The following is a 13,052-nucleotide window of genomic DNA, read 5'->3' on the forward strand; positions in this document are numbered from 1 at the left end:
CTGTCAGAGTGGTGCTTCAAAACAGTTTGTTGGCCTTCTTTTCGTACAGGAGAAACATTTCTCTCGTTTACACTACTCTCTTTCTTAGCAAACCCTTATTTATCCTATAATACAGTGTAATCTGCCCAACATGTCCAAATGCCCACAGATTCTGAAGTAGTGGAGTCTGAATTCACGAAATTCGGGGCTATCTCTTGTCAAGGCAAGCATCAGGAAACCACTCCAACAGTTCCAAGAACACCCTAAGAAAACGACTTCTTTTCTCCTCTTTCCCATCTCTTCCTGGTTTGTGCATTTTAGTTCTGGCTTTCAAAGGAGACAGAGGAAAAAAGACTCAAAAGCATATACTTAGGACATTTGAATAGTTATTTATTGGGAAGCCACAGTTTTCCACACTTTCATAACTGTAGGCTTTATATAAGGCAGAAAGCAAGATGGATCCACTACTTTACACAGAAAGAAGTAGCTCTGCAGAGGACCCAAGGGTCGTGCAGTGACAGATCAAAATGCAATGTAAGTGACAGATATAAAAAACAGTGTGGAACAAAATAATTTAAATTGGGGTTACAGTCTACTGAAGGAAATATCCATATCTTATTATATAAACACATTTAGAGTCTAGGGTTGTAATTTAAATATTCAGGTTTTTTACATACACGGTTATTGAAACACAAAAGCAAAATGTAACATGTAATAGGATAGACTTGGACAGAAGACAGTTGCTCTGAACTGGGCTTGATGTTCAGTCATGATAGGATCACCCTCGCCATGGAAATGTAAGAGGACCAACCCACTGGTCTGTAGCCATCGTTTTGGCTCACTCTATGGGATTAAATGAAAGGATGGGCTAACAAGGACACCAGGGGTTCATTTTTACTTTCAGGGGAACAGAAAGAACCCAAAGTTACTTGCTGGGCCTTGTCTTTTGTTTTTTAAAAGACAAAGCAGATCCATGTGTCTTCATTAATTTATTGTACTCGTTTAAATAACTGGCATCCACATACCCACATACGTGAAACAAAGGAGTGAAAGTACCTGGTGTACTTGCCCTCACATCCACTTACTGTCAATCCATACGCAGTACATTAATGAAGCATCATTTAGCTTTGCTGATAACAGGGACACACCTAGCAGGTGGACTATGTATTCTCCATGAACAGTAGTCAAAGAATGGTGCTCCATATTGCTTGTAAACATATAGACATGGATCAGGAAATGGTGGATTTGAAGGTCATTTACTAATCTGGATACCACATAGCTAAAATGGCAATTGTATTGGTAAACATCTCATGAGCGTGGTCGTTGACAGAAAATTCCCTAATGGGGTTAACTAACAGACTAAGGACATGCATTGATTACAGGACTCGTCCTAAAGAACACGAGGCCCGAGCGTTCTAATCGTCTTCTTCGTCTTCCTCGTCACTGTCCTTCATGCTGATCCCTTGCAGGCCCCCACCTTCGCTCACTGACGCTGTGGCTTCCTCCACAGTAAGACGGTTCCGGATGGTTTCATACGTCTTGCTGTTCAAGGTCGAGTCCAGGACCCCTTGCAATCGGAAATCCCTATAGGTTTTCTAAAGAGGGAAAAGATTCAGCGGTCAGGGAGCTTTCATCTCCATGCAGGGAAGAGAAAGGACAAAAAGCCAGGTGGGTGTGAGAACACCGGCCTTCAGCTAAGTGTCATACTTTAAGCATGGTCAAATGAAAAGCCACCATGCTCAGATTTCACTTGTACTGAAAACTGAGATTTGTTGAATGACAGAAGATAAGAAATTGTGACAGGATAAACTGTATTAGATGAGACAAAGCAAAGAACATAAGCTTGTGTTTATTCAGTTCCGTCAAGGGAAATGTTCCATAATTGTTTTGGTTCCTTTTTTTTGGGTCTGGTTCTTTCTCTTAGGTTATTATAATATAATATGATAGACAGTGGAAGGGGCTATAACAGATAAATAATGGATCAAGTGATTATGGTATTTTGAGATTTCTGTTGCAGTCTGGTCTTTAGTATTTTTGAGGCGTGTAACTGCATATTCCTCTGTCTCATTCACAAGACAGACATATGTATGTTGGTATATGAAACCTATTAGGCGCAGCAACAATTACGGGGAAGAGGGAGCGCTAATGCCTCATCAATATGTTGCAGGCATGTGACTCATTTCTCATCTCTTTGGGCGAGAAGCGTATCTATTCTGTTCACAACTTCATGGTCTCAGGGAAGAAATTTGGCTCTTTTTCAAGAACAATGGTTTGGTATTACTGTACTACAGATTCTTTCTTTGTTCCTTCAGGCGACTTCTCTCGGATTTCCTTAGGTATCCCACGGACTGTTTTTCTAGAAATCCCTTAGCGTTAATTGAACATGACCAGAAGCATCTGGCTGTTGTCTTCTTCGTAAAACATTTTATTGGAAAAGGTCTCTCTTTGACTACAACTCTTCTCATCACACTGCATATCATTTCAGCTACTGATTCTGCTGTTTGTTTCTCCTATTGATATGGGAAACTTGCTAAGGGGGCAAGAGAAGGAATGTTAAGTACTTCAATGCCACTGCTTCACGATTTCTATTTTTTGTAATCCATCTAATGCAGTGTCACCACTCACAATGTCAACCCCTCGTGAAGGTTATATGTTATCATGACTGCAGAGTTAACTAGTGAATACAGTTCAGCTCAGTGAAGTCCAATAATATAAGATTATTGATAGGATGACTACATGTCCCCTTTGTCCGTTTACACGTGTGCCAGCATGAATTTTCATAGCATCTTCTTTCCCTCTTAAAAGTAATCTGGTTTTGACACTAAATGAAAATGTCATCCGAATTATGGATTGAGATGCAAGGCTCTCCTAGGAGGCTCTCCTAGGGAGCTAGGCAAGTACCTGAAGGGGGAAGGTAGGAGGCTGAGTAAATGTTAGGTAAGGTGTATAGCAGATATCCAGATAATTAACTTGCTTTATTTTGTACTTTTCAATCAGTTCTGCTCTGCCACTCAGCATAACATAATTGTTGCAAGAATAGGATGGGGAAAAAGAAAGGTAGAAAGCAATTGAGTATTCTCCCCTTTATGTCAGAGTAGTGTGCTCCCCAACTAGACTCTAAATGCCTACAGGGACTATTACTAGTTATTTTTTAATTCTCCATCTTGTAATATACAAGTAAGGGCTCAAGTAATATTTGCCCCATGTTGGATGGATGAATAAATGTTTGCTGAATAGTAAATGAATGGATGAATAAACGCAGTGGATGTAAAAGCAGGAAAGAGAGCCAATTATCTTTGGAAGTTTGCCTTGGAGAAGGAGACTCTAGGTAATGTACTTTGTAAAGAGGTAGTGAATTCTGCTTCGTCTCTCTGTGCTGTGGCACTAGTTAAGCTGGGTAACTAGTTTACCCATTTTGGGTAAAAGTGAAAGTGTTCCTTTGGCAGTGATGTTTGTGTCCCTTTCCCTGTGGTTCCTGTCTGTGTTTTTTAGTTTTTGTTTTTGTTTTTGTTTTTCCTGGCAGAATAAGCCTCCTCTCTGACATATTTTTTCCTTAATAAAATATTGTGTATTCCAACGCTACTAACACAGATCTGGAAATATCAGTAATGGGGAGATATTTTAAAATTTTAAAATTAATGTCTTCTTTTCTTGTCTATTCAGTAGGGGTCAATCAGAAATTCTCCCAAACAATATTTACACCCAGAAAATGAAATTGAGGTGGTCAAACAATAATGGCTAGTGAGCTTGCCTTAAGGAACTGAAATTAAAAAATACATATACATGAAAATTAGGCTGGGTCCATCGTCTGAGTGCATACATTTCTTTTTTAAGAGAAATACACAGAGTACAATACACTGCTGTCTGTAACCTTCCCTGGGCGGACTCTTTGTGAGATCAAATGCACATGATAATAATTCTCCTTAATTACACTCAACGGAACAGTAATTGGTTTCAAGTCAGCACTGGGGTAGAGGAGCACCTTCAATGAAATAGTGCTAATCCGAAAGAGACTAAGAAATGGCGGCCGGGGGGTGGGGGGTGGGGATGTGGCAGATAGCAGGGGTGGTGCAGATTTTTGGCAAACAATTACGAAATAAAAATTCAGCTACATTTTATTGTTAAAGTATTTTTAAAGAGACTTTGCGCTTTGAACGAGGTTTTTGCATACGAATGTTTTAAAACCCTCTATGGTGAAACATCAAATGGAAACTGAAATGATCAAAAACGTATTTACCCCCTTCTGTGATCTTATTATTTCATGTAAACCACTGAGATTTCACGCTGAAATAATTATCATTAGTCCAAGGCACACACACAAGAACAGGGAAAAAAGCTACTTTCAGGGTATGTTATCTCACCTTTGTGAGCCTTTACATTGGATTGTATACACGCATTGTAAGAGAAACTACTTCAATTAACGATGAGAACAATATTGATTTGCATCCTGGTAATGGTCACAGGACATATTTAGAAATAGCTGGAGGTAAATATTTCTATTAAATCAATAATGGCAAAATTTTATTTAATTAAACCATAAATGAAATTGGTAATTGATGTGATTAGCACAGTGGTACCCAAATCCAGCTTTTGAAAGTCTAATGCAAAGGGCATCATGGCCCCTGCAGTATTTTACACAGCAAATACACAAAACGTTTTTCCAGTCTAGATAACATATCAAATTCCTTTTTATTAAATTTTCCTTTGCTGTCTGAGTAACTAACTGTGCATCCCAAAGTGATTTCATACGTTTTTCTTGCATGAAATACTATCTTAGAAATCATCTTGTTTTATATGTAAACTAATAGTCTTTGTGGTAAGGAAGTTCTGCGGCTTGCCAATGAAATGGATTTCAGTAAGCTATTTGCAAAGAAGAATATTTTTTCTTTTACCTTTACCATCCTAATTAGTGTTTTCAACTGATAAATGTGAAGCTGTAAGTCCATTCGGTCTGTCAGCCAGGTGCAGATCACGTTCATGGAGCTGTTGTACCATTGCTGAAAAAAGAGACAAAAGTTCTCCAGCCAACACATCATGGAGCATTTATAGAGCAGAGAGGGAACAGGCCCCATTTGAGCACCCTCGTCTGTTCCAAGAGGAAACAAAATGGTTAAAGAGCATTTGGGAGCGTAGGGAGCATGAACATTATTATTATTTATTTATTTTTCCTCCCAAGGAGGGCGCAGTTCACAGTGGCCCACGCGGGAATCGAGCCACACTCTAACCAACTGAGCCACCTGAGATCATGAACATTATTAATTGACACAAAATCACAAGGTACCAGATCAGCCTAAAAAAGATAGGTTTAGACATTGAATCTAAAACAAAACTCCTCTACTGTAGACATCTCATGTACGATCAATTCATATAGATCACCATTTGCTCTTCGAATTCTCCGTTTTATTGGTTAATTTTACTCAGTTGAGAGTCAAGTCACTGTTTGTTTCCTAATGCCATTGTCTTGGGTGCCAAGAAGATGGGGCTTCCTCCATTGAACTAATTGATGTCCCTTGCTACTTACCGTTTGAAAAATGCAGACCTCTCGTGCTAAGGACAATTCCAAATATCAGGCTGAGAGACTTAAAATTTTAGGGCAAATTTTACTTTCATTTACCTTATTGGGGTGTTCAGCTAAAGACCATGAAGGAGGGTTTCTCTTTAATGGCCAAATTATACTCTGGGCAGCTTATGTGCCCTTACGTTGGTTGTGCAATCTGTTTTAATCTTAACACCAAAAAAATGATGGAAGATGAGAGAAAAAAACATCTACAAATGAGCTCATTTCAAGCTGTTGAAATCATACTTCCCCTTAAGGGGGTTAAATTTTGCTTCTTGTCTGTGAAAAATGCTTGAAGCTGTGTCACTTTAGACTGCCACCCCTGTGGTGCCGGAAGTCTCGGATGCGGTATAATTTTGCAGTACTGCTCATATATTCATAAATCTCACTCGGAGACATATGAACAGTGTTAGGAAGTGTCACTATGAAAAAAAATCTAATCTTTTAAACTTCACCAGGTTTCATTACGCATTGCCGCTTATACCAAACAATTTACAAATAAAATGAAAAGGTGTGGATGGACCTATATATTTATTTATAGGGCATCTATATGAACTGTGCACAGAAAAGATGAAAAAAAAAAGAGTGGTTAGAGAATTAAGGTGATGCATACTTTCATGCTAACCAACACACATGCACACACATTGCACACCAGTGGGGATTTGAAAAGCATAAATAAAAACATGTTTCCGATGGTAACTCCACCCTTTCTCACCTAAAGATCATCCAAAATCAGTTTATGCCTAACACTCACAGTTTTTCTGAAGCCTTGTTTCTGACTTAATTTCTTTTAAAAAAAATTAATTTGGGTTTTTACTTGCAAGGTAGAACTGCCAAGTTTCACCTTGCAAGAAACCACACAGTCTCAGCCATGGCGTTCAGAAGCCCTCTTTGAAATCTTTCATTTGTAGGCTCCTTCCTCCTCAGAGCCAATTGTGGCTCTCCTTGGAGCCCAGCCGCAAACAGAGACCACACTACCCCAATCTAGGCAGCACTGCAGCCTCACAGCCAACTTCTGCTCTTTTAAAGATCATGGAGGCGAAACCGTCAGTTTTAGGAACCTTCTGTCCCTCCCCAGGGAGCAGGCGGTGGGGTGGGGAATTTTTCTTGAGATTTGCAGTTCACTCCATGGAGGGAGGGGGTTTGCCCAGGTCAAGTTGCTTCAGGCATGGACAGGTTTTCCCTTCTAGGAGTGAGAACATTTTACTGAAACTTTTTTTGGGGGGAGTGGGGAGTAGTGGTTGTTAGGGGGTGTTTTTGGCACCTCCTGCCTTGGGATTCTGGAGCCTTTATTGTCACTATATCTGGGTTGATTAAGAAGGGGCCTGGGACAGGGCTACCACTGGATCACTGGTGTTTCCTCAGCCCTACCTCACTCTCTGCAACTGGGGGCGCTCTTGTGTTCCCCCCAGGCCTCAAATTCCGTATTTACTGGCTGTATCTGACATGCAATCAAATAATCTTTTTGGAGAGTTATGAGCAAGCTCCCCACCCCCCCGCCTGGGGTTGGAAGATGACCTTCAAGGAACCTGATGACCTCCTGGCCAAACCTACAAGCCCAGGGCCTCATGATAGGTGCATCTCAGGGACACAGAAGAGGAATGTGGCACTCTGGCTTCTAGGCAGAGGTGGCATTTTGCTTTGGCTGTGATGACAGGCGAACCAGCGCTGGCTTCTATCACTGCCAGCAAGCCTTGTGCAACATGCCTTTTTCTCTTTGCTGAGAGACGTGCCACCTTTCAGGAAAAAAACAACGACCCCCCAGCCCGGTTTTATATAAGTAGCTCCCATTCTTGTAAATGGCTTTTGGGAAGTAAAAAATAAAAACAGAAAGGTAGAATACTATCAGTACTCTTTCTCTGCTGCTGAAAGGGTAGAGAGGTAGGAAATGCACATAGCAATGGATCCGCGTATCACATTCACAGATTCCCACCCCAGAAGAACACGAAAGCTCTGGAACATCCATGCTTTTTCTCCTGGATCTCACATCTAGCAAAAGAAGTGTAAAAACTGTATGATGCCCCATTGGCTACACATTTAAAGAGGCAAAAGGGAGAAGTCACTCCTTTCCAAACCTTATGCTCAGTAGATGAAATTGGCGGCACTTTTGGATGCAGCACAGTGCTAACTTGGTTTTCCAGGAAGGCGCTTAAAGGCATTTGGATGTTGGAGAAAGCAGGAGTCACTCACTGCCTCCTAGAACTTTAAAATGTTAGAGGTGAAAGGGATCTTTCATATTATCCTTTGTAGAGGAGGAAACAAAGGCCCAGAGAGGTGAAGTGACTTGCCCAAGGTCACACAGCCAGTGAGTCCAGAGCAGCAGTTTTCCAGGATTAGGCACAGGGCTGAACTAGTTTACCATCTAATCACTCCTCCTTAAGTGGCTATGATGGTAGTGCGCTGGCCACGAGAGCCGATCCTGCGAATCTCTTCCAGACTCCACATTCAGAGACAGTGGTACACTGATAAGCAGAAATAGGCCAGGGCGGGAGTTTTTACACCAGGGAAACTGGCTAACACTGCAAGCCAGGGCATTCTTCCTTCCAGAAAGCCAGTTGTTAAACATTTAGCAGCAGACTCCTGGGTGTCTGGGTTGTTTTTGGGTTTCCTCATGCAGCTTACAGTGCTTATTAATCAGGTTTGCTTTATTTGAGATGAATGCTAATAGAGCAGATTTGTTATGATTCTTCAGAAGAGGAAATTAATAAAACATTTTTAGTTTTCCCCATTCTGTTTTCTCTTTGGTTCAGATATGCCTTTTCCCTAGACAGCCTAATACCTGGGCACTAACATTTTGGTAAAATGTTCTCTAAACCCTTAGGAATAAAAATTGTGAGCCGATGACATATACTAAGTAGTTAAGTGTAACCATGACTCCTTTACTGCCTCCCCGTAATTCAGGCATATCAATTAGAAACTTCCTAAGTAAGGTTACTTTAATCCTAAAAAAGCACTGGAGAAATAAAATCCCCAGTATCCTAGGCACATTTAAAGTGTCCTCTGGGGATAATTCTGGCATTTTGGAGTTGGGACCAAAAGGACGCCCATCATAGCTACGGCCTGCAGGATACTAAGGCCCTTCAGAAAGCTGGGAACCTCTCCATCACGGAAGCCAGTTCTGAAGGCCTCAGAAGAGCTGGAAGGCTTATCTGAAACTGCCACTTATTTCTTCTTTCTTCCTTTGTCCAATTAGTCATTAAGAGCATAAGCCTTACCTGTCTTTTGTCTGTGTTTGTGCTTTGGGGCAAATTACTTTTATTCTTAGAGACTCAGTTTCCTGATCAGAAAATGGGAATTAATTAGCCTTTCAGAGGCTTTATGATGACAAAATGAAGTGATGCTAATAAAGCTCTCATCACAGTACTTGGCACATGATAAGGCCTCAATAAATGCTGCCACCACCACCATCATCCTTATTATCATCACCGTCATCTCTCCCCTCTGTTCTCTCTCTCCCTCCCTTCCACGCCCCCACAAGAAATACCACAAAACAAGGGAGAAAGCAGAGCAAGAGACCAGGGAAAGCCATGTGGTGGAGGAAATGATTCCTATTCGAGTATCTCTGGAATTGTACGCAGACGTCGCCAAGGGCGTACAAGTAGCTCTGAGCAGTGCAGTTCTGTTGTCAACTTGTTTTGTGGTAGATCAGCACCCAAACCTGCACCATTGTCCTGGGTGCAGAAAGCATGTTTTAAACTACATTACACATTGGATGAAAAGGATTCAGATACATAATGAGTGCTTTCTCAAACCCTGTGTGGTTAAGTTACACCATCAGCTTGGGTTGGCTCCTTATTAGCTGGGTAGGCTCAAGCAAGCTACTTAACTCTCCAACTCTCTGTTTCCTCTTGAGCTTAATACCAGTACCTACTTTGTAGGAGTCCTCTGAGCATTAAAAGAGATAATTACGTCAAGTGTCTAGCAGAGTGACTGTCATGTAGTAAGCATTCAATAAAATTTAGCCACTATTGTAATTATTACCCTCAGAAATGTAACAGATATAAATACTTTCAATATACAACACAAATGAATTTTCTTGATTTATTTCTAGTAGAAGCTTAGGTAATTAATAGGCAGATACACTCAGGTCACACATTCTGCCCTGCAAACACACACACTTCAAGCAAAAAATCCTTACATACAACATGTCTCTTCTGTAATATTAGGGTTCATTACAGCCAGAGATAGAGTGAAGCAAGTGAGGCAGGATCTTGCAAGTGCAGAATGGGATACAGCCTTGACTATTTATTATTAATATTTAATTATTAATGATATTAACAATGAACATTTTGACATTTGGTTCATCATGGATTTTTCGCATTGATTCTGATTTTTTAAGCGTTGTATGAAAATATCAATTATCTTGCTTACTGTATTTCTTGGAACTGAGAAGTTCCCCAGTTTTTCCATCTGAGAAGTGACTCACACACCTCTCTCTAGTCTCCACCTGTAGGTTCACAGTTCCCCTGGAAACTTTATCTCTTGGCAAGGCTGTGGAGTTGTAAATCCTTTGAATCTCATTGGCCAATGGAGTTCACAGAAAATGGACTTTCACTTAAATTTGGATAATCCCTAATCAGCAAGAGAGAGCATTGCTACAGTGATTATGGCCACCTCCCTCTAGATGAGTCTAAATTCCTGACCCCTCGTCTTGACGTTAATTTGATACCCTAAAGAGACCTTACTGTTAGTGATTCATTTGTTTTCAGAGCAAGCCATATATTACACATGAGTGGCAATGGAAACAAGGCCCAGAGCTGGAAAGGAGCTAGAACTATTCACTGTGCCTCTGTACTCACTAGTCACCAGGGTAACTTATCCCCTTAACTTACGCAACCCCTCTTAGACCAGTCCATTCTATAAGACTTCAGAGTCTACTGTTGTAAGCAAAGTACTATTTCATACAGGGTCTCTAAATAACACACACACACACACACACACACACACACACACACACTTAATAAAAAAAGCTACCGACTCACTGAGTACTGAGTCCTTACAATGAGCAGACACCATGCACTGCATTCTACGAGCATTACGTAATTTAATTATCAAGCTGACCTCGTATGACGGTGACACTATTAACAGCCCTGTGGGGAAAAAAGGGACATAGATAAGTTAAATAACAAGTAGCCTGTTATTCAATTCAATAATTTTAAAAAAGTAATGGATTGTTTATATAGAAACAGCTCTAATTCCAGGCGTTTCCTCAACAAAGTCATTCAGCTCTGAGCTTCTCAAAGGAGAAGTGTGTGGGTAGGACAATGCTATTGAACCTGTCTCAGAACCTGAGCTTGCACTTCGCTTGGGGTTGAAAAGATTCTACTTTTTATGGGCTTAGAAAGTTGCTAAGCTAAGTGTGGGGAGTCAGGGATATTCCCATGGAAAACCACTCAATAGCCTCAAGGAATTGATGGGTGAGAGTCAACCATGACGGACTCTTCAGGGAAATACTTGGAAAAGTTAGATGGGGATGAGGGATGCTATTTCTCAGTTAGAATGAACATACTTTTTCTTCTCCCCTGTAGCCCTGCCTGACTTCTTTTTATTTTCTTTTAGGTTGGTAACTCAGCAATTGCTACTGGGAGAAAGTGAGAAAGTTCTCACTGGATAGTTTGAGTTTTCAAGAAGAAATACAACTAGAAATGTTGCCTTTATCACGATGGATTGAATTTTCCTAACAGAGGTTTGGAGATACAAAAGTTCTAACATTGACGAACATTTCAGTTCTGAAAATTATGCATCATAAGCTTTAAAATTTTCAGTGAGTAGGGACAGTAAAATCGTAGAGCCTTGGGGAAATTCGTTTTCATGTGAAATTAAAGAAGTACTATAAGAGAAGCAATTTCAGACAATCTAATGAAAATAGTCTAGTGCAAAACTCAGCTCTTTGTGTGTTGCTTTATTCTCTAAAGAAAAATTTTATTGAAAAATAGCATGCATGCCGTAGTGTATCACTTTTAGCAAAACACACGCACATAAATACATACTCCTATCAAGACATGTTTCCCCATGCCTATAACTGAGGGTAATATTTAGCCCAATATTGTAAATTTGAGCTCTTTTAGACATTATGGTATTTGGCCTAAGGACCAATAACCACACACACCATGCACAAACACACAACTTTACGCACCTTTACTGACTTAAAACTTGTGACTCAGTCCAATATATTCTAGCATGAATGATAGTTGAAATTTACAAGGATATGCGTTCTATCATTAGTTCAATTCTAAATATGTATTTCCTTTGAAACTGGCATGCTCAATCCATACATGCCAGGCAGGCAAAGCACTAAATGCCTGGGTAGTTCATGGCTAAACTCTAAACAGTTGAGTCTTTATTATCATCTAGAGTCTCACTTCACAGATGAGGAAACTGAAACTCAGGGAAGTAAAGTGGTCTAGCAGCTAGCAAGAGATAAAGTCTGGACTCAAGGGACTGAGAGGCAGTGCAGCCTAGTGGCAAAGAGAATGGACTTGAACCAGGCCTCTCCATGTTTGAATCTTCATAAATCTGTGAACCTCTCTGTGCCTCAGTTTTCTCATCTTTTAAATGGGGCTAATAATAAAAGCTACTTAGGGTTATTGTGGGGTAAATGAGTTAATATTTGTGGAGTGTTTACGACAGCACCAGGCACATACTAAGTAATAACCACATAATTATCTGAACCACGCTATCCCACCCTACTTCACAAATAAGAAAACACATTTCCTTAAGTATGAGCTATTCAAGGTTGTGCAAATCTTTACAAACTGCCTCCATTCTTCTAAAAATGTCAGAGCAAACAGGCAATTTGTAGCCTCATGGTAACCAACCTATATTTCTGGACTGAAGAAACATACTGAACGCTAGATAATTTTTATCTTTTCTTTGGAAAGTACCCTTTTTCCAACTCAACACAGCCACACATCAGAGAAATTGCCTCAGCACCTTGCCTAGACTGTTTAATGAAGAAAGGCCATTTTGTTTGTTGGCAAGCAGTCAAAGAGGAAGATAATACTTTGACCACACCCATGTGACTAAGTTCTTCGCTTTGTTTTTTATTACAAAAGTGGGTTATAATTAGGAAAAAAAACCCCACAACCTATTTAAATTGCTATATTGAAATACTGTAATAAAATCTTTTACATTTGAAGCTTTCAATGCACATTTCTTCCTTACAATTTGGGTAATTTAAGAGCATGTGAAAAGCATTATTCAGGGTTTCTTTACACTTCTACCAAAGTACCCATAGTTTCGTTAACCTAAGCCCCAATTCCACAGCCCATGTCTCTCAGGTGTAAGGACTACCAAGGATCTGGTTTGTCTGGGTGTTCTAATCCAGAGGCAGACAGGGTTTGACTAAGAAACCTTGGCATTTCCAAGCCACCTATGTCCAGAGGCCAAAGCACTGAAGGACTGCAGGCAAGTTTCAGGATTTACCAAAGCCCCACAAGAGCTAAATAAACACTTTCTAAAAGGGCATATCATCTGGATGCTTTTAAAAATGGGTACATAGTTGAAAGGGGAAATC

The 13,052-nt window shown here is 40.3% G+C and overlaps 1 protein-coding gene across 20 annotated transcripts in view; it reads right to left on the bottom strand.

The window, feature by feature from the left end:
* Window positions 1-352: 352 nt before the first annotated feature.
* CADPS (calcium dependent secretion activator) overlaps window positions 353-13,052 on the bottom strand; it is a 465,169-nt gene continuing 452,469 nt past the window's right edge. For all 20 annotated transcript variants that reach the window (XM_074313221.2, XM_074313220.2, XM_074313223.2 and 17 more), the window contains 2 exons: window positions 4,872-4,976; window positions 353-1,574 (listed from right to left, as the gene is read on the bottom strand). In XM_074313221.2, the coding sequence (XP_074169322.1) occupies window positions 1,395-1,574; window positions 4,872-4,976 (285 nt within the window). In that variant the 3' untranslated portion in view covers window positions 353-1,394. The remainder of the gene's footprint in view (window positions 1,575-4,871; window positions 4,977-13,052) is intronic.

Source organism: Rhinolophus sinicus, chromosome 5 (genome assembly GCF_057876585.1).
Source record: "Rhinolophus sinicus isolate RSI-liver-muscle chromosome 5, RSI-T2T, whole genome shotgun sequence".
Taxonomy (NCBI): Eukaryota; Metazoa; Chordata; class Mammalia; order Chiroptera; family Rhinolophidae; genus Rhinolophus; species Rhinolophus sinicus.